Genomic DNA, 26,025 nt, shown 5'->3' with positions numbered 1-26,025 from the left:
CCCAGCGCATACATACATTCACCCACCCTCCCCCCTGCACCGCATACACCCTCTCCCCCTGTCCACTGACACACACGCACCTGCTGTCCCCGTTCATTCACACAAACACTCCCCCGTCCACTCACACAAACACTCACCCCTCTCCCTGTCTACTTACATACACATGCACACACATACATGGATTCACCCCTTCCATCTGCTCAATCGCATCCATGCACTCAATTGCTCACACCCACACACACACACAGTCATGCACTCACCCCCTCCCCATCCCCATCCACAAACACTCACACACCTCCAATCCACTTACACACACGCATCCCCACCCCAATCCACTTACACACATGCACCCCCCCTCACCACATCCACAATCACTCACACACGCAGATATGCACTCACAAACACCCCACTCCCCCTGCATTCATGACATTCACACAGACACACTCACACACACACTCCCCCCATCGGATGATCCACTTACCGCATCCTTCGAGGAGCTCACCAGGGTGGGGACGGGTCCTGGCACTTCCACAGCCGGCAGCGCCCCACCATCAGGACACCACCACACCATATAACAGGTTGTAATACGGTGTGCAGTCTGTTTATGGCGTGGTGGTGCCCGCTGTGGAAGTGCCTGTTCACTGCCGACCGCCAGCACGACTGGTGTCGGAATTCCACCTGATTTCAGGTGCTTGCCCTGTTCAGCGGTGCTTGACTTTGCTGTCTCTGACCTGTTCAGTGGTGCTTGCTATAGCGGTCTTTGCCCTGTTCAGCAGAGCTTGCCTTGTTCAGCGGTGCTTGCCATGGCGATCTTTGCCCTGTTCAGTGGTGCTTGCCCTGTTCAGCGGTGCTTGACTTTGCTGTCTCTGACCTGTTCAGCGGTGCTTGCCATGGCGGTCTTTGCCCTGTTCAGCGGTGCTTGCCCTGTTCAGCGGTGCTTGACTTTGCTGTCTCTGACCTGTTCAGCGGTGCTTGCTATAGCGGTCTTTGCCCTGTTCAGCAGAGCTTGCCCTGTTCAGCGGTGCTTGCCCTGTTCAGCAGTGCTTGCCACAGCGGTCTTTGCCCTGTTCAGCGGTGCTTGCCCTGTTCAGCGGTGCTTGACTTTGCTTTTTCTGACCTGTGCAGCAGTCTTTGCCATGGCGGTCCCTCATTGCCCAGCGGGGCTGTGGCTGCCGGGGCACTGACTCTGGCGGTGGCCTCCTGGCCAGTGACGATGGGACTGCCCTCCTGGGCACTGACTCTGGGGGGTGGCCTCCTGGCCAGTGACAATGTGACTGCCCTCCTGGGCACTGATTCTGGCGGTGGCCTCCTGGCCAGTGACGATGGACTGCTCTCCTGCGCACTGACTCTGGCGGGGGCCTCCTGGCCAGTGACGATGGGACTGCCCTCCTGGGCACTGACTTTGGCGGTGGCCTCCTGGCCAGTGACGATGGGGCTGGCGGTGACCTCCTGGGCAGCGGGGATGATGGCGGGCTTCTCCACCGTGCTGCTCTTCCCAGACTTTGGTGCTTTCTTCTGCCCCTTCCCCACCTTGGGAGGAGTCACAGCTGAGTGGACAGTCCCCCCGGGACCCTTGTGAGCGGCTTTGCCGGCTGTAGTCTTCCCCCTATCCTGTCGGGCACTGTCCAACTTCTGGTGCTTCACAGGGGGGGGGGGACTGGCTGTGCTGTGGCTCCGTGTCACACTGGCTGCCCTGGTGCCCGGTGCACTCCACATACCTCTAACAGGCACCACTGGTACCGGAGATTTTTTGGCTGAGATGCTAGCACGGGGTCTATGAATTGGAGGGGGGGTGGGAAAGACGTCAAGGTTGCTCAGGAAAAGTTTCTGACGAACACTGGGACGGGTAGCTGGAGGGGGTCTGGGAGTGGAGGAAGAGGAGGTCATTGTAGGAGGTGTAACTTTTGTTGATTTGGGTGCAGGTGTATGCGCTGGAGGCTGCCGTGAGGTGGATGGATGTTGGGTGTGTGTGTGCCTGCGTTTGTGTACTTTGGGAGGGGGCGTCACAGACACACTGGGAGAGGACACAGGGGACGTGTAAATGGTAGTGGGGGTGGTGAGTGCAGGTGAGCGGGGTGTGGTGGTGGGTGTGCTGGTGCGGGACCTAGTGGCTGTAGTGGTAGTGCATGCAGGTGTGAGTGTAGACGAGACTGGGAGGGAGGAGGGAGACGAGGAGGAGGGGGACACAGTGGAGGCAGTGGATGTTGCTGTGTCTGTATGTGTGTGATGCTTGTGTGAGTGCCTGTGGGATGTGTGGTGCTTATGTTTGCCTGAGCTTCCCTTGTGTGTTGACGTGTGTGCAGGCTGGTCTGATGGTGTGCTTGGGATAGGCTGGGGTACAGGGGATTGGGTCTGGGTGGAGGAAGTTGGAGGGGGGAGGCTAGACACAGGGACAATGGCTGCCATCAGTGCTGAGGCCAGAGATTGCAGGGTTCGATGAAGGGCAGCCTGACCAGAATGAATGCCCTCCAGGAATGCATTACTCTGTTGCAACTCCCTTTCTACACCCTGGATGGCATTCACAATGGTAGACTGCCCAACAATGAGTGACCTGAGGAGGTCAATGGCCTCCTCACTGAGGGCAGCAGAGGTGACAGGGGCAGGGGCTGAGGTGCCTGGGACGAAGGTGATGCCTTCCCTCCTGGGTGAGGTGGCACGGGGCGAAGGCTGAGGGGCTGCTGGGAGGGCAGTGCTGGTAGGGGGGGTGGCAGCTGTACCTTGTAGAAGTGGGGGTCACAGATTTTGCCGCCACCACAAGGGAGCTCCCATCGGAGGACGAGTCCGTGTCGCTGGTTGCTGATCCTGTCCCCGCCGTGAAGCTCCCCTCGCCCTCCGTCCCACTGGTGTATTCAGAGTCCGTAGTGTGGCCCTCCATGGCCATGTGGGATGCAGCTCCCTCGTGTTCCGGTACCACTGTACCTCCGCCTGATGATGCTGATGCACAAATTAACAGGGAGAGCACAAAAAGGGGGGGGGGGGACGACAGAAGAAAGACAAGTTGAGTGCATGGCTTACCGCTGCCGTTGGCGGACAATACAGACACAGCAGCCCCCTGCACTACGCCGCGCTGTTGGCCTCTACTGATGCAATTCCTGGGATATGGCCTACATGGCTATGGTGGACATCAGCACACATAGATGACACAGGGGCATGTATACCTGTACTTGGCACTCTACAGAGGTGGGGTGGAGGGGCACATGGCCTGCATTACGGAGGGGCCTAGCCTACGGAACTCACCCTGGCCTAGGGAAACCCACAGCCCTCCTCCCCCACCCAGACACCTTCACTGTGCGCAAAGTCCGCTGAATGATGTTGTACTCACCCCCTTGTGTCTGCTGTGATGCCCTCAAGCGCCCATCCAACTCAGGGTAGGCCACCGCCAGGATCCTGAACATCAGGGGGGTCATGGTGCGACGGGCACCCCTCCCACGTTGGGAGGCCATCCCCAGCTGAGCCTCCGCCGTCTTCTTGCTCCAGCGGCGAATGTCCTCCCATCTTTTACGGCAGTGGGTGCTCCGTCTCTGGTGGACCCCCAGGGTCCGGACGTCCTTGGCAATGGCATGCCAAATATCCTTCTTCTGGTGGGCGCTGACCTACATGACATGTACAGGGGAAGAAGAGAAGTCATTAGCAACTGCACTGTCGAAGTGAGTGGCCCACATCCCTACACTTGCCATGTTGCACATGCATTCACAGTCCTTCATGCTCGCAGAACTCTGCCCCCTTCCTTCTTACAACCAGCCCTCTCCACCCAGGCATAGCCCATACAACTTGCTCCCTGTGTACTCACCTGTTGGTCTGGAGGACCGTAGAGTAGCGTGTACTGGGGAGGACCCCGTCCACGAGCTTCTCCAACTCCTGTGCAGTGAAGGCGGGGCCCTTTCCCCAGACGCACGAGCCATTGTCTCTTCCAGACCGAGGTCACAGCAGCACTTGCAGTATAGGTCCTCTCCTGTCGAAGATCAGATATCGAGTGATTCAACAGATAGAAAATGGAGGTGACGTCAGCGGCGATGACGTCCGCGACGGTGCGTATCATCACCGACGGCGCACTTCGTCATTGGCTCCTGGGACCCATAGGGTCCAATGTTAACCAATGCAGCATTGCGCCGTGGTCTTCGACCGCCTACCGCGACGGTGTACAACGCCAGCGCAGTTACCTCACAGCCCATTGTCCCAGTTTAGAGGTCAGGCAGCCGCCATTTCAGGGGCCCACATGGCTTCATTTTCAACTGCGTCACACATACCTAGGCCTGGACTTAACACACATACAGACAACTTTTTGGATTATGTTTCGTGTTCTGTGTAGCTGTGGGTACATACCTCTGAGTTGCTTGACTCTGTGGTCGCTGTTGTCCTTCCTAGGCACCGTGAGCTGGGACCTGTGAGGAGATGGCAGAATCCTCCGGTGTACAGACCGCTGGTGGACCTGTTGACAATGGAGGAGCGACATTTAATCATCACCTACAGGTTTGACCGTGCCACAATCCAGGAACTGTGTACCCAGTTGGAGCCTGACCTGATGTCAGCTATCCGCCATCCCACAGGGATCCCCCCTCAAGTGCAGGTGCTATCAGTGCTCCATTTACTAGCAAGTGGGTCTTTTCAAACAACAGTGGCCATGGCATCAGGGATGTCCCAGCCTATGTTTTCCAGCGTGTTGTCCAGAGTGTTGTCTGCCCTGCTGAAACACATGAGGAGCTACATCGTTTTCCCTCAGGTGGAGGATTTGGCTACTGTTAAAGGTGGCCCTTGGACATATCCCTAACATCATAGGTGCCATTGATGGGACCCATGTGGCTTTGGTCCCCCCCCACAGGAGTGAACAGGTGTACAGGAACCGGAAGAGTTATCATTCCATGAATGTACAGATGGTATGTTTGGCAGACCAGTACATCTCCCAGGTAAATGCTATGTTCCCTGGCTCAGTGCATGACACCTACATCCTGCGGAATAGCAGCATCCCTTATGTGATGGGTCAACTCCAGAGGCACCGTGTGTGGCTATTAGGGGATTCTGGTTACCCCAACCTGTCATGGCTACTGACCTCAGTGAGGAATCCCAGGACCAGGGCAGAGGAACGCTACAATGAGGCCCATGGGCGGACTAGGAGGTTGATCGAACACACCTTCGGCCTCCTAAAGGCCAGTTTCAGGTACCTCCATATGACAGGTAGTTCCCTATTCCACTCACCAAGGAAGGTGTGCCAGATCATCATCGCCTGCTGTATGCTTCATAATCTTGCTTTGCGACGCCAGGTGCCTTTTCTGCAGGAGGATGGTCCAGATGACGGTGTTGTGGCAGCTGTGGAGCCTGTGGACAGTGATGAGGAGGAAGCAGAGGAAGAAGACATTGACAACAGGGACTCAGTCATCCAACAATATTTCCAGTGACACACAGGTGAGAACACTTTTTTGCCTACTACAAGTACTTTCACACTTCTACCTCTATCCTATCTGTCAATTTCAAGCAGTATTTGGTAACTGAGTTGTACATTTCCCTTACGGTTTCACAGGTGTGGTTACCAACGTGTGTCATCTGCTTGCATTCTTCATGGACTTGTAATGTGTGACATAGGTATGTTGACATTACATTTGAGAACAGATTCTGTCACTGTCATAGCTAATACACATTTTCAAAATCACAGACTGACTCCAGATTGTTTTGTGCTTCAAGGGTGTTTATTGAAGTGCTAAATATTGGAGGGGGTGGTAAAATGGTGAGGAGTGATGGTGGAGGAATGTCCATGGCAGAGTCCAGTCTAGTAGTCTCACAGGTGCACTGCCCATATGGGCATAGGAAGTGGAGCTGGGGCAGTTTAAGGATGGACAGGGTTACAAAGTGGGACAGTTGGATGACAATCAGGCTGGTCTCATTTCTTGGTGGGGGTCTTGCCATCGTGCTCTGTCCTGTTCCTGGATCTCAGGGACCTCTTGTGGGGTGGTTCTCCGTCTGCAGGGGGTGGAGTGCTTGTGTGGTGGTCCTGTGGCGGGGCATCCTGTCCACTAGCGCCGGCGGAGGTGGTGGGCAGTTCATCGTCCATACTAGTGTCAGGGGCCCCTTGGAGTGCCACGGTGTCCCTCATGGTGTTCATTATGTCCTTCAGCACCCCTACGATGGATTCCCAGGGCGGAGCTGATGGTTCTGAGTTCCTCCCTGAACCCCAAATACTGTTCCTCCTGCAGGCACTGGGTCTCCTGAAACTTGGCCAGGACCGTAGCCATCGTCTCCTGGGAGTGGTGGTAGGCTCCCATGATGGAGGAGAGGGCCTCGTGGAGAGTGGGTTCCCTTGGCCTGTCCGCCCCCTGTCACACGGCAGCCCTCCCAGTTCCCCTGTGTTCCTGTGTCTCCGTCCCCTGGACCGTGTGCCCACTACCACTGCCCCCAGGTCCCCGTTGTTGTTGGGGTGGTGGGTTATCCTGGGTTCCCTGTAGTGGTGGACACACAGCTGATTGATGTGTCCTGGGTTCGGAGGTATGGGCCCGCTGGGTGGGTGCTGTGCTGGTGTTACCAGAGGGTGGAAGGTCTGTGTTGGGCTGTACCTGTGCGAGGGGAAACGACTGTCCCGAGGCCCACGATGGTCCGGGCTGGTCATCTGGATCCAGTTGGCCAGAGCTGCTGTCATCACTGTGGGCCTCTTCTGTGGGTGGGGTAGAGATGTCTGGACCCTCCTGTCTGGTGACGTTGGGTAGTGGTCCTGCAGGGGGGTAAAAGCATGATTATTGCATCTGTGTGTGTCATGGTGTGCAATGGGTGGGTGAGCGTGTACCCCAGTGCTAGCATTCCTGTGTGGGGGCTTGTGTGATGATGGTTGGGGGGGTGTTATGGGTATGTGCAGTGGGCATGCTTTAGTGAGGGGTGTCCATGCTTTGTTGTGTCATGCAGGGCTTGGTGTTGGGATGTGTGGTTTGTGTTATTAGTACATTAGTGAGGAGTTGGAGTGATAGGGGAGGGGGTGAGGGTGGGGGTCTGTGATTGCATGCAGGTAGGGTGGGGGATATGATAGTTAAGATTTGACTTACCAGAGTCCATTCCTCCACCAACTCCTCCGAGGTCCTCAGGATGCATAATGGTCAAGACCTGCTCCTCCCATGTTGTTAGTTGTGGGGGCGGAGGTGGGGGTCCGCCGCCAGTCCGCTGTACCGCAATGTTGTGTCTTGAGACCAAGGAACGCACCTTCCCCCATAGGTCGTTCCACCTCTTCCTGATGTCCTCCCGATTTCTTGGGTGCTGTCCCACTGCGTTGACCCTGTCGACTATTCTTTGCCATAGCTCCATCTTCCTAGCTATGGAGGTGTGCTGCACCTGTGATCCAAATAGCTGTGGCTCTACCCGAACGATTTCCTCCACCATAACCCTGAGCTCCTCCTCAGAGAACCTGGGGTGTCTTTGCCATGCCATGGGGTGGTGTAGGTGATGTGTGGGGTGGTGTATGTGGTGATGAGTGTGGTGATGTGTAGTGGTGTGTGGTGTTTTGTGCGTGGAAGTAGTGTGGTTGATGGTGTTGCGTGCCTCTGTGTGGTGGGGTTGTCTATGCTGTGCAGTCTCTTTGACCTTTGTCAATAATTTATGGTCGTAGGGGTTTGTGGGTGATGTGGGTGTGTGTTTTATATTGTGTTGGGTGTGTGGGAGTGGTGTTTGTATGTGTATCAGGTGTGTGTATTTGGAATCGTCCAATGTGGCGGTGTTTTGGAGATGTGTGTGTATTTTGAGCGCGGCGGTGTGAATACCGTGGTTAACAGACTGCCATGTGGATTTGTGGGTCGTGTTAGCATGGGCGTGTTTCTGTTTGCGTGACGGTGGAGGTTTTGTTTTCGCCAGTTTATCACTGACCTTTGGTGTGGCGGACTTGTGTGGGTGTCTGAATTTCGGCGGATTCCGAGATGTGGGTCATAATAGCTGTGGCAGATTTCCGCGGCCGCGGCGGTGTATTGGCGGTCTTCTGCACGCCAGTAAGCGGCTTTTACTGCCAATGTTGTAATGACCCCCTATACCTTTAACAAACACTTGCATATTCAGAGTTGTATTGCTTTTGTTTACTTGTTTTTTTTTTATATTTCATGTAAAGCAATAATAATTCCTATTAATCTATCCCAAGTGCTTTTATGTCTGAAAAATTATGTCATGTTGTAGTTGGCAAAAACATTTTCTTTGGATTTTGTCTTGAGCTGGTTCTGTCATAATTTTTACATGGTCTCTGATGCAAAAATTGGATTTGGGACAATTCATCATGGTAAATTTTCGGGGTGAATTGTTTTAAGACACAGTACACCTCTCTCGTGCTTCCCTTTTCTGTATGTGGGTCACCACAGTCAACCTATGGTGCAATCGATTGTGATTTACCCCACACCTTTTTCATTCTCTGTACTATCACTCTGTGCTCTGGCTTGCTTTCCTGACTGGCTGCTTGGCACACCAGAGTGATCTTGACTTTAAATACTTCTTTATTGAGCCATTAAATCAACCCCAATATGCAGAAACACACCTACAATTGCTTTTATTGCAATTAAAGAGGATGTGGCCTGTGAGGTTTAGTGCCCACTATTGAACCTGGTCCTCTCAGCGGGATTACCCCAAACTTTTTTCCTTCATTTTTCATGTTTTTGTGCATTTGTTTTTGTTAGCCTTAGGACTCTGTAGAATTTGCCACTGCTAAACAGTGATAAGCGCTTGTGCTCTCTCCATACAATATGCTGAAATTGGCTTACACCAAATCGGCACATTTGATTTACTTGTAAGGCCCTTGTAATGTGGTACTACAGGTACACAGGGCCTGTAAATTAATTGGTAGTAGTGGACTTGTGGCAGTGATTGTGCCATTCACTTAAGTAACTTTTTAAAACATGTCCCAGGCCTATCATTACAGCCTGTGTTGTCAAGTTTTAAATTGCCATTTCGATCTTGCAAAATAAACCTTTAGCCAGGCCAAAACCTTTCTCTTGAACGCACATGAGCTACTACTAGGGTAAGACCTAAGCAGTTCAGGGGGGTGAGGGTGGTGGTGGGGGTGGTGGAGTAGTGTACATTGTATTTAAACATTTGGACATGTAATTTGAAGGCCTACCTCTCCTATGGGATAACTTGTGGGTTACCTTATTAAATATGATAAGTGATAGCTTTTATTTGGTGCTGAAGGATTGTAATTTAAAATACTGTTTAATGGTAAACCTGTTTTTATGTTACAATTCTGAAAATGCCACTTTTAGAAAGTTGGCATTTCCTTGTCCTATCCATTTAGTGCCAGTAATCTGTCATGCACTTACCTGGTTCTGACTGCGGGGACGACACTGTAGTCGATGCTGGCCCCCACTCCCAATCATGAAGACGCCAGAACTAGGGACAACGCTCCTTGTTCCAGGCTTGCTTTCAGAGGGGGAAGGGACAAAATAATAAATGTACACATGCAGTACTATTTCTGCTTAGTGACAGAGCTACTCTGCTATACAGGATCATCACTGCTGGCCTTCAGAATTAAGCGAAGATGGATTTATGTGAGGCAGAAATTCTGGTTATTGTAAAAATGCAAAACACACCGGAAACAACAAGAGGCAATTGCCATCTGTACATAAGTCCTCCACAAGTTTACAATACAATGCTTTTGATATTTCACACTTACAAGTTTCTTAAGTAATCATAACAAAGGAGCAGATCAACCAGGTACTTGAATGGAATCTTCTAAAACTCTCGAAGAAGAAGAACTTGAAGTACTAGGTCGAGCTTTAAGCCACTCCACAAATAAACTCAGAACATAGATTGTAGTTAAGGACACTCCAAATTCTGTACTCTGTATATCTATTTGAATCGTAAACACTCACAAGGAAATAGAAAACCAGGTTACTCTGGGCACATAGGTTGGAAGTTCAACAACTCTGAAGGTGTGTTTGAGACCAGGTTACTCATGGAAATGGATTACATTCAGAGCTACATGAACTTGGAACAACACTAGACGTGGCACAAGGTTGCGATTACAGACTCTCAAGTACTTAACCAGAAAAGCACTTTACAGGAGTTTGAAAGTGGCAGGTGGGTCGTTGCTGGAAGTTATAGAAAAAGTAGAATCGAGGCAGACTCTGGAGGCTCTCAGAAGTCAGGATCTCAGAGTCATTGGTAAGGATCTGGAGGATTAGAATGTCGGATGGTTTCTGGATGACTTGGCAGATCGGTGCTGGGACGAGGTTGCACAGAAATGAAGAGATGAAAGTCCGGGCAACTCGAAAGATGAGTACAGGGATGAAGTTTGCACTAGACAGGAACACAGGAAGATCCAGACAACTCAAGAGGTGAGTGTAGGGAAGCTGCAAGTGGACTTGACGGGAATTCATGTGGGTCCAGATACAGGTACGAGGCCAGGCCCCGATGCAAGTTCTGAGGGCTGTTTATACTGGAAGGAGAAGGGCAAGTGTCTCACATGGAAGGTTCCATAGGAACCTGGGAAAAGGCACGTGTTAAATACAAACGGGCATAGCTTAACAAAGAGCATGTGCAAACGGTAATTGACAACAAGAAGTGCAAAGGAACCCAAGTGCATGATGGTACACAATTGTTCCGAATTGAAACGTGACTATCCTAAAAGGGCGGGTGCAAACTGGATAAAACTTCCATAGCAACACAACTGAAGATTCAGTGGTTCAGACCTTTCAGAAGGGGGTAGTCATCAAGCACTCGAAATGGAAAGGTGTCACAAGGGAAGGAATGACAGGAGGCCAGCGAGTAATACCCACTGCACATAGGGGACAAGAGTCGTGACACAGTGTTCCTGGGTCAAATGACTAGGTGTATTTGGCAGCTGGCCTTTGTGTATTCCTCCCAGACAGGATCACAATAGAGGGGATAGGTGTTGGCAGGATGGGACATTCTGGCTTGATGGGGGGTGCGGAGCTGTCACCCATCACCCTTGCATTTAAAAGGTACTGCCAAACTCACACACAAAGGACTTCACAGTAGCCTATTGTGCCCCAAAAAAGACTGGGACCAAGGTAAGGAGGCACGAAATTCCAAACACCTCTATAAGTTTTTTTCACATCAAAGTGGGCACTAGGTATAAAAAGTAGACCTTCAGGCCCACTCCTCAGTACACTTTTGGACCTGTGGAGACCACAGACTAAGTACAGCGCTGCTGCCAGAAGACTACTCTGCTGCTTGAGTTCTGCTGTGCTGTCAGAAAAGGAAGACTGAACCAGCAGCCTTCATCCCAGCTGACCTGCTTCTGTGGACTTTCAACGGAACCTGCCTGAGCCCTGCTGTCTTCTGCTGGAGTGAGTCCTTTATTTGCAAGAGGTTCCTGTCAGATCCTAGTCCCTTGAAATTGCATCATTTGAGCTCCTGTTAAAATGAAAGGAGGAATCTTGAAGTTGTGGACTCTTCACAAATGGGCTTGTTTGCTCCAAGATCTTGCTGCTTGCACAGACTGCCAATGTGAAGCTCCAGTGAACCCCACTCTTTTCGCTACAGCGACTGCCATTGATGACTGGCAATGCGAGATCTGCACTTTGAGCTACAGCATCAAGGCTCTGCGATGACCATCAACGCAAATCTTTAACAACCGTTTGAGACACCCAACAGCATCTTTTCGCTACAGTGATGGCTATCTGTGACGCCAGGCCTGCTCTTCGAGATTCAGTGACGACTATTCACAGTGCTTTCTCTACTCCTCGCGGCCTCCTCCACCATGAATGGAACTCTACAGGCTTTTACTTTAGAAGGTAACTTTTTAAACCAGACTAGCCTCATCCCTTCATCTGGCCCAGGCTCCTTTGCGGTTGGCCTGAACTTATGGCTTTTATATGTTTTCACACCACAAGATAGCCATGAATTGTGCTTTGTGATTTTCAGTACTATACTTACCTTTGAAAGTGCATTTCTCTGGTTCTACTGATTAGATTTTTGTTTTTGTGGTGCTAAATCATTTATCACATTTTACTCTTTTTTTAACTTGGTGCAGGATTTTTCTCATGTTATGTTTTAATTTTGTTGCTGTTTGGGTGCTGCATACATTTACACATTGCCGCTAAGCTAATCCTAAGTACCTTTGTGCCATGTTACTATAGGGTTAAGCACATGTTAATTTAGTGACTGATATTTGAGAAAGGCTCCTCCCCTCAAACCAACAACCCAATTTCTCACACCCCTACTTTCTTGTAATGGTACAGCAAAGTTCAGTGGTTTTTAAGGCGTAGAACAGATGCTCCATAGCGTACCATAGTCATTTGCAATGGTCACACCACATCAGTAGTGCTTGAAATATTAGAAATGGACCTATGCTTTTCTCTGACTACGGCATGGGATTTATTTAGGAAGAATCACCTTGTGCAAATAAAATCAGCTCTACATTTGCACCTTGGAAAAATGAACTTGCTGACAGCTAGAGCAGAAAGAAGTTCTTCCTCATCTGGCACCAGCTTGACTGCTATTGGTCGAGTCTATCACTCATCAAGTTGTCAGTACTGGAGCTATCCTCTCCGCTTTTACGATGAATTGATATAGCTCTAGGTTTTAGGCATAGATGTACATCTTTGGACTATTCAAAATATAAGGGTCTTTGACCTGTCCCATTGAATGGTCTACTGTTTCAAAATGTAACATTTTGGTTCGGAATTCAGATCACAATAAAGATGAGCAAGAGGAATTAAAAGTCATTTAAATGCAACATCGCTCAGAGGTGAAGTGTTTAACACAAATTACTTGTACACCACCAAACGAATGTGACCAAAGACAGCACAGCTTGCATTACATTTGGACGGAATATCTTTACGTTTATAAATATATTTTTATCTGTTATAGTTTATGTTTGTAATATGCATTAATTGTCGCTTGCATTCAATGTAGACCCTCAACAAAGAGGGTTTGCTTGGCAAAATGGGATTTAGATGGTTGGAGCCAAATAAGGTCATCTTCAGATTCCCGTATCAAAAGGTTTCCAGGTTGCAATGATCTACGTGACTGGTTTAGAACTACTGGGTTTTTAGTGTAGCCAGATTAATTTATTTACAATGCATCTAACAAGAAATCATTTATATTTTCAATGGCTGCTCTGAGCATCTGACATGGAACTGGTAGACACAGGTTGAACACTATAAGGCCTGCTTTATTGCATGTTTCGTAGTGGTTTCAAACCCACAGTTCACCATGGGAAGGTCATTTCTGTGAAACTGCTCCATATTTCACAGTGTCTACACAATAATTAGGAAACACAGTTTTTTTTAAACGATTGACGATGAAAAGGGTAATGTTAGACTTTTCATCCTTGGGTGGTCTCCCTTAACTTTTTGCCTCTGTTTCCCAGGTTGTTGATGTGTGCTGGACTCTGTTTTTGCTGTTTTTGTTACTCTGGGCACTTCAGCACTGCCAACCAGTGCTAAAGTGCAAGTGCTCCTATACAAAATGTGTGTGCAATTGGTTTATCCATGATTGGCATATTTGATTTACTAGTAAGTCTCTAGTAAAGTGCACTAGAGGTGCCCAGGGCCTGTAAACCAAATGCTACTAGTGGGCCTGTAGCACTGGTTGTGCCACTCACCTAAGTAGCTCTGTAATCATATCTCAGACCTGCCACTGTAGTGTCTGTGTGTGCAGTTTTTAACTGTAAATTAGTCTTGGCAAGTGTACCCACTTGCCAGGCCTAAACCTTCCCTTTTCTTACATGTAAGGTACCCCTAAGGTATGCCCTAGGTAGCCCTAAGGGCAAGGTGCAGTGTATGGCTAAGGTAGGACATATAGGGGGTCATTCTGACCCCGGCGGTCAGAGACCGCCGGGGCCAGGGTCGGCGGGAGCACTGCCGACAGACCGGCGGTGCCCCTCAGGGCATTCTGACCACGGCGGTTCGGCCGCGGTCAGATGCGGGAACGCCGGTTTCCCGCTGCCCTGCAGAATCCTCCATGGCGGCGGAGCGCGCTCCTCCGCCATGGGGATTCTGACACCCCCTACCGCCATCCTGTTACCCGCCAGGAACAGGATGGCGGTAGGGGGTGCCGCGGGGCCCCTGGGGGCCCCTGCAGTGCCCATGCCCATGGCATGGGCACTGCAGGGGCCCCCGTAAGAGGGCCCCACAAAGTATTTCAGTGTCTGCTATGCAGACACTGAAATACGCGACGGGTGCCACTGCACCCGTCCTACCTTCTCACTACGCCGGCTCAATTCTGAGCCGGCGTCCTCGTGGGAAGGTTGATTTGCCCTGGGCTGGCGGGCGGCCTTTTGGCGGCCGCCCGCCAGCCCAGGGCAAATCCCAAAATACCCACAGCGGTCTTTCGACCGCGGAGCGGTATTTTGGTGGGGGAACTTTGGCGGGCGGCCTCCGCCGCCCGCCGAAGTTAGAATCACCCCCATAGTAATGTGTTTTGTAGGTCCTGAAAGTGAAATACTACTAAATTCGTTTTTCACTGTTGCAAGGCCTGTCCCTCTCCTAGCTTAACACGGGGGCTACCTTTAAATCTGGTTAAAGTGCAGATTCCCTTTGGGAGCGGATACACATGTGAGGGTTGGGGTCTCTGAGCTCACAATTTAAAAATATATCTTTTAGTAAAGTTGATTTTGAGATTGTGTGTTTGAAAATGCCACTTTTAGAAAGTGAGCATTTTCTTTCTTAAACCATTTCTGTGACTCTGCCTGTTTGTGGATTCCCTGTCTGGATCAGTTTGACAGTTGGGCTGGTTGCACCTCTCACTAGACAGTGGCACAAAGGGAGCTGGGGTGTAGTCTGCATTTCTTGATGAGCCATCTGTGCTAGGAGGGAGGGTAGGAGTGGACACTTACACCTGAAAGGGCTGTGCCTGCCCTCACACAATGCAATCTCCAACCCCCTAGTGTGTGTCTGGGGCCAGGCCTGGGCAAGGCAGGATTTCACAATCAAGAGAGACTTTCCTTTGAAGTAAGCCTACTTCGAATGGCAAAATGGGTATAAGAAGGGCACCCAAAACCACAGATTTTAGAACACTTCTGGAAACCAAGAGGAACCTCTGCCTGGAGAAGAGCTGAAGAGCTGAGGAAGAAGAGCTGCCCTGCCTGTGACTGTGTTTTGTGGAGCTATCCTGCAGTTGCTGCTTCACCCTGTGCTAGAGGACAAAGACTGGACTTTGTGTTGCCTTCCTTCTTGTGAAGATCTCCAAGGGCTTGATTTAGAGCTTGCCTCCTGTTGTTTGAAGTCTCAGGGACAACAAAGGCTTCTCTCTGCCAGGACCTGGAGCCTCTGGAGAGAATCCTACTCTACCAAGTGGTGCCCATCCAGTTCCTGGGGCCCTGAAAAAAGAAGCCAGCAGCACAAGAGTGAGAAATCCACGCACAGACCGCCGTGCACGGAAAAGATCGACGCAACTCTGGTCTGCGGCTGAAAATCGGTGCTCGCCTGCAACGCGACCGGAAGATCGACGCTCGCGGCTGGAGAAACGACGCACAGCATCGCTGATGGAGGCTAGTGAGATTGCAACCCGTGCTGCGTGGTTTTCGGACCATCGTGTGGCTTAATTTCTGACGCAAACAGCGCTGGGCATGTAAAAACGATGCAAGGCCTGCTCGGGCCCAAAAGTGCTGACCGGATCGACGCATTGCTCTCCTGCGGAGAGAAGAAACGACGCACGCGACCCGACTAAAGGAGATACGATGCAAGGTCTCGCTCGTGAGTGAAATCAACACATTGCAAGCCCTTTTTGATGCATAGTTGCCCGTGCGGGGTTATTTTTGATGCACCCAAGGTACATTTTCACACAAACAGCGTTAGCGTTGTGTTTAAAATTACATAAAGACTCTTTTTGCATTTTTAGTGATAACGTGACTTGTGTATTGTGGATTTTTGTCATTTTGGTCTTGCCATGTTTATTTTCTATTTTACTAAACCTGTGTTGTGTCATTAAGTTACTGTGTGTGTTGGTCCAAATACTTTACACCTAGCATTCTGAAGTTAAGCCTACTGCTCGTGCCAAGCTACCAAGTGGGTGAGCGGGGGTTAGCTGAGGGTGATTCTCTTTTACCCTGACTAGAGTGAGGGTCCTTGCTTGGACAGGTGGTAACCTGACTGCCAACCAAAGACCCCATTTCTAAAAGGTAAACGAGTAAAATGAACATTTACATTCGTATCAGATATGTTTACACTGCAGCTTTGAAGCAAAACATTGTGAACAGCAACAGAGTATCCTCTCCATCAAACTGAAGGTATACGCGCCTCACTTAGAGATGGGTGGACCCTTATTATGTCAATGGCAGAGACTACCCTGTCTCCACTGCAGACATAGGGGGTCATTCCGACCCCGGCGGGCGGCGGGCACCGCCCGCCGGGCGGAAACCGCCAAAAGACTGCACCGCTGTCAAATGACCGCGGCGGTCATTCTAACTTTCCCGCTGGGCCGGCGGGCGATCTCCAAAAGATCGCCCGCCGGCCCAACGGGAAAGCCCCTGCAAAGAGGAAGCCGGCTCCAAATGGAGCGGGCGGATTTGCAGGGGTGCGACGGGTGCAGTGGCACTCGTCGCGATTTTCAGTGTCTGCAAAGCAGACACTGAAAATCTTTGTGGGGCCCTGTTAGGCAGTGAAAAGCAGGCTGGGGCCCTGTTAGGGGGCCCCTGGACACCCGTTCCCGCCAGCCTGGTTCTGGCGGTGTAAACCGCCAGAAACAGGCTGGCGGGAAGGGGGTCGGAATCCCCATGGCGGCGCTCCAAGCAGCGCCGCCATGGAGGATTCCCTGGGCCAGGGGTAAACCGGCGGGAAACCGCCGGTTCCCCTTTTCTGACCGCGGCTTTAACGCCGCGGTCAGAATGGCCCGGGAAGCACCGCCAGCCTGTTGGCGGTGCTTCCTCTGCCCTCCACCCTGGCGGTTTCAAACCACCAGGGTCGGAATGAGGGCCATAATCCTTCGACAGCCTGACAGAGTAAGGGACTTTGGAGTTTTGGCCATGTGTCTGCCCACCTGATTTAGTGTGGGCAAACACATGAGCAGTTTTCACTGTCAATAAGGGTAAGGAGCATGGAAAACTGTAAAATATTCTGCTTGTTATGAGAAAAAACTCTCATGGCAAGGCGCACTGTTTTTAAAAATTTAAATAACAAAAATAAACATTGTAAGTTTGCCATGTGGCTCCTTCATGTTGATGAATAAGTCTGTTAAACTTTGACAGCATTGACAAGACCACCATAACAGCAGTTCCTGCCAGTATTAGAGACGTCCATTGGACTGGTGGACATCTCAGAATTTGGTAGGCGGGGATCCGTCAGGGCAATGGAGGAATTAACGCCATCGCCCTGAAAGAGTAAAATGCTGCCCACCAAACTCTAAATCAGTATGTTACTTTTAAAGGTAAAAAAATAGGACATAGTTACTTACTGAAAAACCATCATGAATATGCTCCATTGTTAAAAGTGAAAATAGTCACCAAAATACAACACTCTCTGTCAGGTTTAAAAGCCTTTGACTGCATGATGAGGTTCAGGTCTATGGTGCATAAATGCTTTATGCTCCCTACCCATCTGCACTACCATTTCGAGTACACTAAAAATGAGTACAAATTCAAAATCCTCGAATATGTTTTTAGCATCTCCCCTTATGGCTTAATTGGTAAAAAAAAAAACACACAGATGCATTAATCCAAAGTTTTTCGTAGGAGCAATCTGGTGGCACTACTTAATAGTGCTGTTGCTGAATTTCATGGCTGCCTAGTCTTAATTCCTTATTTTTCCTCTATTTGCCACCTCTCAATCTTTCCTGTCTCTTTAGTTTATTTTGCAGATTCTTTTTCACAGTGTTTCCTTGTCTTCTCTTACTCCTTTTTATGTCCCGTATTGTCTTTTGGTCTTTTTTCCGTCACATTCTGACAATGAAAACCAGCTGGTGCCCATCACCTTCAACCACCAACACAAATTAAGCATTGGCCTGCTCTAATGTCACAGAGTGTATCTACAGTTGCTCAGTAACAACGTATACTACAAGGAACTGTTCACTAAAATAATCACTAAAAAAAGGAGATATACAAATATTCAATCTACCCAGATATTTCCTAAAGTGACATAACCTCAGAAATCTACCTAGGTGATTCCATGCCCTTATCGTTCTTTCACTGTAGTTCAAATTAAAAAATCAAACCCTCAAGGTAAAAAACAAGAAAACAAGCCTGTAGTTTAAAGCAATAAAATACCACACCCAATTCTAAATAGCGGCAATGAACATCCAATAGAGCAAGAAGTATTTAGAAGGCTCATATACCTTCAGGATAGACACTGCTATTCCTCTCCCAGAAAGTATACCACAGGACATTGTAGAGTAATTCCCAATATCTTTCCTGCTGAAATACTCTGCACTAATGACAGGATACTCTAAAAAAACATTTTCCAAAAAGGGCTGCAGAATTCTTGCAACCAATGACAATCTTGTCTTCAAACATTTAAATGCGAGCTTCATCAAGATGTAACTGTTTTGCTGACATATAATGAGCAGCACTTTCAAACGTTTAAAAAAAGATTTAGGGCCTGATTTAGAGGCTGGCAGTAACGGTCCGCCGTCAACTTTTCAACTGAAAACCCTTCCGTCGTTAAGCCAGTCCACCCGCCGTAATTAGATGTTGGCGGTCCCATAGATGAAAACCCGCATTGGAACTGCTGCCTCCACCAAGAAATACTGCCCGCATTGATGGCGGGAGAGACCCCAGCCACCCTTCCTGCCATACGGATTTGGATGTGCCTTTCTCCAAGAAGAAAGTGTCTGGTTGACCTACATGTCTAAGTTAGAGGATTGGGGGGGAAAAGAGTGAAAACTCACCTTTTTTCCCCCTTAGTCCCCTGTTTTTGACTGGACTGGATGGTGCAAATCCTGTCATCATTGATACCGTAGACCCACGGAAAGAACACAACCCCTCCATCACCGCACACAAAGGCAGAGACAGTGTACATTGGGTGCGCACTGCCCAGTAGGTCAGGACCACTGCAGGCATATACATGTTGTAGTAATTTTTTTAATCACTGTGACATGCATATGGTGGCGACATAAGTGGGTCAGACATGGAATGGGACACACTGGTACACAACACATATCATACACATACACACAAGTATCATCATGGTGCCAGTACTCTTTGGCAAATGATGCTGGACTCACAATGATGGTACATTCACACCTGTCAACTGTGTCTATGTGTGCTCATTGCCAGGGGACATGTACCTGTCATGTTGTGCTGCTAGTTGTGTGTGTGAGTCAGTATGTTTATGTGTGTGTGTGTGTGTGTGGATTGGCTGGGAAGCTGGAGTTGGTGATGTGTTTGTGTCTGTATATGTGTCACTTGTATGTGAGATTGATGTTGTATATGTTGTGTTGCCGTGAGCCAAATTCAGGTGAGTGTGATAGTTGTGTGGTGGAAGTTGTTGTGATGTGTGTAGGTGTGCTTGTATGTGAGTGTGTTTGGGTAGATCAGTGTGAAGTGATGTTGGTTGTTGTGGTTGTGTCATGTGCGGGCGCAGTGTCAATGGTGTATATGTTGTGTCATGGAGATATGTCAATGTGTGTTTTTAGCATGTACGGGTTGTGTTGTATTTGTAATGGATGGTGTGTATGTAGTGTGGCAAGCAGTGTGCAGCGCAGGGGAACACCTATGGCTAACGGACAGTGTGTGTGTGTGTGTCACTTACTGCTATTCCATTGCCGCAGCCATTGTATGAAGTCCATTAGGTCCAACCGTCGTCTCCCTCTGTCTGCAATCTATCGCTGTTCTCTGCTTGCAGAGCTCTAACATCTAAATGTGGCGGGCAGGGTTCCAGTGTTGACATGGCTTGGTGGTAACACGCGAAGATCTAAATCAGGCCCTAAGATTGTTATGGTAGGGTATTTATTTTTAGCAATGGGGAAAATTGTGATGTTATTTTAAGGAGATGATGTGGTTTTACTATCCTTGACTGAACTTTCTATGGTCAGTGGGTTTTGAAAATGACTGCACAATCAGCTGACAATTAGTGATCTGAAAAATGGTGGTCTCTTGGAGAGTCTAGCTTGGGGTAATTTATATGTAAATGTAATTACCCCAGAAGTATGACGGGCTGTGTACATTAAATTCAGACTAGGCACTTAATTTGCCCTTACACACATAAATGTAGCAAGTAAATGAAACAGTGTCAGAAATAAAAAATGCTGTTGCACTTGTGGACTTGAATGTAGAGAAGCCTTGTTGCCCTTTTTTGAGTTCTTTTTTACTAAATCGTGTAGTATTTAAAGAGACAGTGGGTGTCTTTATGCAAGAGTAATGGATAATTAACTTGCAGGATATTTTGTCATTTTCATTACATAGTGAATAAATAGTGAAATTGTAATGATTGTTTTCATTTTATGCTGGATTCTAGTTTTTTTTTAAATTATATGTTGTTATGCATTTTTTAAAGTACAGCAATGGTTTTCATAATTTTACCAAATAAAGTGTCATAAAAAAAAAAGGTAAGGCTTGTATGGAGCATAAATCTAAATGCCTTTAGACTTTCTAGAAAAACTGCAATGAATACACATATGTCTTTTTAGCAATGCCTTTATAAAATTATCAAATAGTTTAATAACAACAAGCCAAACTGTTAGAAAAGGGGCTTCTGTTTGGCTAGGGTAGGAACTTCAGCCTGGCAGAACCCACCATTCTAGTCAGGGCGAGTAAGTTACACACCAAAGATAACCTGTACTCACCCCTGTTAGCTTATAGAGTACAAGAGCAACCCAAATGTTCACATGAACTTGGGTTTAAACATCTCAATGAAAAACATTCACACAAAACTGACTTATGAATAATATGTGATCAAGCAGTACTGCCTGCTACTGAATTATTCAGAAAGCAGTACTCAAATTTAGACAGTTGAAGAGTCTGTCAATAATATATAGTGCCACCAGTATGTATACAAAAATACCTTCATTTATTATAATACGTTTTGGGACAAACGTGAAAGACTGAAATCATAACACATTAGAGAGAAAATATTAACAAAAGTGCACCTCAAGTGAGAAAACACCACTGAAACAGGACATTGAAAAATCACTGTTTTTTCTACAATAATTCTAATCTATATAATCTACCTGTAATAATTGATGTGTAGATGAGAATTCAAAAGGCAGCCACTTTAATATTTCAAATAAATGCATCCATAGGGCAGTTCCCCTTGTGGGATAATCTAATAGGTGGGTCTGTCTTGTTTACTGTCAAAGACGTTTTGACCCTTCAAGAGAATACCAGGGTCTCATCAGGGCAAGGGATAACTTGGGGAACTAACGTAGGGAAAATGTTAGAGGGATGAGAAACATACAGTGGGAAGAATCTGTAAAAACCATAATGATAGAAAAGTGGGAAGTAGATACTTGTGACCACACAAAAGGGCTGTATTGGATGCAATTCCTGGGACAGAGGCTGTTTTGGGGCAAAATGTGTAGTACCTAGAGTGAAAAATAGAAATCAAGCCTCATGGAATACAAGGAAACAAAATATAGCAAGACCATGCATAGTGTCCTCAACTAGAAAGGCTTACCAAGTATATAAGTCTAATCAGGCGCCTCAGGAATGATGGGATGCTCGCAGTTATCTGTGGGTTCAGCAAGAATCAGAAAAGGGAACACAGAGACAAGGAAATACATCAAGTCAGTATGGAATAAACATTTTTTTTCGATACAAGGAAGTGAATAATGTAAAAAATACCCTTGTTCAATCGGGTGCAGCCCAATGAGCTAGCGTGCTTTGGTAGCAGACTGTTCAACTGTCTGAATATGAGTACAGCTTTCTGATGACTGTGTAGGAGATGGTCCTGCTTGATTGCATATTATTCATAAGTGAGTTTCATGTGAATGTTTGTTGTACATTGAGACACCCCTGCTAGCTTGGCACGGAGCAGTCAGGCTTACCCCAAAGGTCATGTGTGAAGCATTTGCCCAACACACTCACACCAGTGACACAATAAATATACCACAAAAGAGACACCATACAAGTTATACAAAAATAATGTTCTTATATTGTCAATATATTTCACCAACCAACAACATCATAGCTAGAGGTATTGTATGGAAGGTACCAATCCTATACATATATCATAGATCGAAATAGCATAAAACATAAGCATTGCACATGTCCTACAAGGACTGACAACATGGTCATTACTCCGGTCTTGCAAGCATCTACATGACATGCTTCCTAATCCCAGATCGGGATAAAACATACCCACTGTTCAAATGTAGAACGCACTGTCATAGAGCTGATTATTCAACCCCAAATTATGTACATTAGTGAACAAGGGCAGGAAACTATCACCGTAAAATCATTGCCACTAGTGGCTATTTTTACCCAAAGAGCAACTGTACAGTAAGGAAGTTACTACGGTGAATATGATCATTGGAAAAGGGGGGACACCTGCCCGCCCATCAGACAGCTCACAGTGAGCTTGGTGAGCCCCTCATGCAGGTGGAGACAACACTGTCCACTCCTCAGTGGTAGCCAGACACATTCATGACCCCCTCACAAGGACCCCGGTGGGTCAGAAGCCCTCTGTGATGGTTAAGTAAGGCCTCCCCCATGCTCTTGTCACCATCAGGCGGGGGATCACCAAACAGTGTTGAGTGTCACATGTCCCAGAAGGGATTGGGGCTGCCACCCATGTGCTTCCTTCATTGCCGGGTGGCCACCCCAAACTAGTACCTTTCCGGGGGTCACTGCAGTCTCACGAAGGGGGCCGGGGCCCTCAGATGCAGAGCCTGGTTGTAAACCGTGCTACGGGCTGATGGAGAGGGCCCCCTTGAAGTGCGGTGTTGCGCCTCTGAAGTCAAGGAGCAGCTGACAGCAGCACAAAATACAGAAAAGTTGAGTCATTTGGGCCACTCAGTAGACACCAGGCAGCAGGGCAAACACAAGAAGAGCAGTCCAGGTGAGTCTTTTGTGCAGGAAACTATCAGTGTAGACCAGCAGTCCTTCTGGCAGAGGTTCCATCACAGTTTCAACAGTGCTCTAAAAATCAGGGGGCTACAGCCCCTCTACTTATACTCAGAAATGCCTTTGTTCAGGGTGTAACTTCAGAATAGCCCTTTCAAGTCAAGCACAACACCCTTTCAACCCAGCCCTTTCTCCAGACAGAAGTAGGGGGTACTAAGACTATTGTGTGAGGGCAGGACACAGCCTATTCACATGTAAGGTGTGAACAACACTCCCTCTCCCCAGCCCAGGAAGACTATCAGTATGCAGATGCCTCTTCTGTCACACACCCAGCCCCTCTTGTGTGGTGGCTGTCTGGAAAGAATTCCCCAAGTGGAACTGTCACTCTGCCCCAGGCGTGGATTGGAGTCAGGCTGCAAAACAATAGAGTTATTAGCACAGAGAAGTGCCCTCTTTCTGCATTTCTACAATGGTAATAAAAAGTCCACCTACACCTATAAACAGGATTTCTCACTGCCATACCAAACATACAAAACATGCCCACACTACTGTTCATAGATCAGAAGATACCACTTAGACATATGTAAGGGCATTTCCAATGCAATCCTATGAGAGTAGCAGCACTCACAGTAGTGAGTAATAAATAGACTGTTTGTGCAACTAGGACATGGAACACCTAAACACATATATCCCATCTTTTACATACAGAGCACACTGCCCGTAGGGCTATCTAGGGCCTACCTTTGGGGTGACTTAGGAGTAGCAAAAAGGAAGTTTAGGCCTTGGCAAGTAGTTTGACTTGCCACGTCAGTGTGGCACTGAACTGCTCACACAGGCCTTACAGTGGCAGGCCTGAGACAGGTTTGAAGGACTACTTCTGTGGATGGTGCAATCTGTGCTGCAGTCCCATTAGTAGCATTTAATTTACTGGCCCTGGGAATATGGTACACTACATTACAAGGGACTTACAGGTAAATTAAGTAAACCAAACAGGTGTAAGTCAATTAGACTATGTTTTAGGGGAGAGAGTGCATGCACTTTAGCACTGATTAGCAATGGTAAAGTGCCCAGAGTCCTTGAGCCAACAAAGAGAGGGGCAGAAAAACAGGAGGAGAAAGACAAAACAATTGGGGGATAACCTTGCGGAAAGAGCAATTTCCAATACCAACAAAATAGTAGCTTAATAAAATTTGATGGGTAAAACATTTTCCCTATGTTTCAGGTGGTACAGCTGTTAATCAAAAGCTTTTAACTTGAATGTAGGATTCTACATCACTTCCTGGTAAAAGTGAAGTCTTTCTGGTCGCACGAAACGTCCTGCCTACAAGTATATTTTCCAGAAAAGTCATGTTTCACAGAAGTGGTTACCATATTGAAAGTGTGCATTTTATTACATTTTCAGTAGGGGTATTATTCCCATCCATAAAAACAAGACCAATCTTTGTTTTATATAACTCAAAGTTGCCATACTGCCCCAATACATTTTAATCACAAACTATAATAGGTAATGTAGAAGCACTATAAAACAATCACACATTAGCAATTGCAGACTGCCTGTTAAAAAAGAGATGACAAAAGATAAGAAAAAACTAATCAAAACAGTCAGCTTGTGATTCTTTGAGAGCCACTGTCAAAGCTGTGCTACAATAAAGGCAGATCACCTGGGTTCTGTTTTTAAGTGCCTGCACAGGCACAGGAGCAGATGACAGAGGTGGGGTGAACTAAGGCCCTGATTTATACTTTTTTTGCGCCGCATTAGTGTCATTTTTTTATGCATAAGTGGCGTAAACATGACGCTAATGCAGTGCAAAAAAAGTATAAATCAGGGCCTAAGTATTGGAGAAGCCTATTAGAAATGAAGGAAACAAGTGCACAGAGAACAAACTCTGGGGCATATTTACGATGAATTGGCATAGGGCAGCACTGGAAGTATTTTTGCTGAGCTGCACTACGCAATTCAAAAGGGCAGGAATGCACCGTATTTATGAGATATGGTGCATTCCTGTCCTTTCAGCCAGTGCCATAGCACAACAGGCACCCTTACACCATGGTGCTATGGTGTCTGCGTTGATGGCAGGAATGTTTTTGTGCAGGAAAGAATACTTTCCTGCACAAAAACAATCCAAGGATGCTTTTACCTCTTTTACCTCACACATAGAAAGAGGAGAAAATGATGGAAATAAAGATATTTCTCCTTGCTGTGCCTCCCCAGTTTTGATACATTCCCAGGTTTACAGATCCTTGTAAATACGACAAAAACTATAGATGTTGCGTGGGAAAACCTACCACAATGCTCATGGAATGCGCCCTGACTCAGTATAAGGCAGCGCAGCAACTTGCACTGTGTTCCCTTACACCATATTTACGAGGCCATGAAAATCCATGCAAAGTGGATTTGTGTGGCCTCTCAGATATGGGTCTGCACTCTGTGCCACCGGAGCGTCATGAAAAATGTTGCACTGGCTGCACAAGGAGCTTGTAATAAAGCCCCAAACTCTTCCAATTTGATGATCATATTTTTGATGAAAATAATCAAACAACGATCACATTTGACTCGCTTCCATATTCTTTTTGTTTATTTCTTTGTTTAGTTGAAAATATGGGGGGTTTATGTGTGTGTGTGTCTGTGTCAAACTTAACATTTTAGGTTAGTTGAATCTCTTATGGTTGACATTCCTAAATTAGTCTTTTTATAATTGACTAATTAACAAATACATATTTTTTTGGGCCAGTAAGAACATGTTTTTATCTTCCAGGCTTTAAATGTTATCTTGACAGAGCTCTCAAAGACGATGGATGAAGATATGGAAGAGCTTTTTGAATATGAACGAAAAATGGAGTCAGCGGAATTTTTTTAATGAGTCCTGCCTGTTTTACTACCTATCACTAATTATTCTTTTACATGTTATTTCTAAATAAAAAAACAAACATAAATAAATTGTAAGTGTTATACAAATTCTAACATGGTTATGGATTATGTTTTTGAACCCATGCCACCATAACAAAGGTTCAATCGCATTGTGAGCTTGAAGATAACTTGAAGATAACTGGGGCTAGCAAATAAGGGTGAACATAATTAGTTTCAACCAAAAAACATGAAAAGTAAAACAATCCACTTTTAAATAGACATATCTTATCTCAGTAAAGAAATATGTATTCTTTAAAATAAATTACCTATT

General features: G+C 47.4%; 1 protein-coding gene across 2 annotated transcripts in view; it reads left to right on the top strand.

Annotated features, from left to right (window-relative positions):
* The window catches only part of LOC138283370 (uncharacterized), a 188,590-nt gene extending 162,814 nt beyond the window's left edge, over window positions 1–25,776 (top strand). For both annotated transcript variants that reach the window (XM_069221353.1, XM_069221355.1), the window contains one exon: window positions 25,603–25,776. In XM_069221353.1, coding sequence (XP_069077454.1) covers window positions 25,603–25,704 — 102 coding nt within the window. In that variant the 3' untranslated portion in view covers window positions 25,705–25,776. The remainder of the gene's footprint in view (window positions 1–25,602) is intronic.
* The last annotated feature ends 249 nt before the right edge of the window (window positions 25,777–26,025 follow it).

This window comes from Pleurodeles waltl, chromosome 3_1 (genome assembly GCF_031143425.1).
Source record: "Pleurodeles waltl isolate 20211129_DDA chromosome 3_1, aPleWal1.hap1.20221129, whole genome shotgun sequence".
In the NCBI taxonomy this organism is placed as follows: domain Eukaryota; kingdom Metazoa; phylum Chordata; class Amphibia; order Caudata; family Salamandridae; genus Pleurodeles; species Pleurodeles waltl.
The sequence above is the reverse complement of the archived record's forward strand: the minus strand, read 5'-3'. Positions and strand labels throughout refer to the sequence as shown.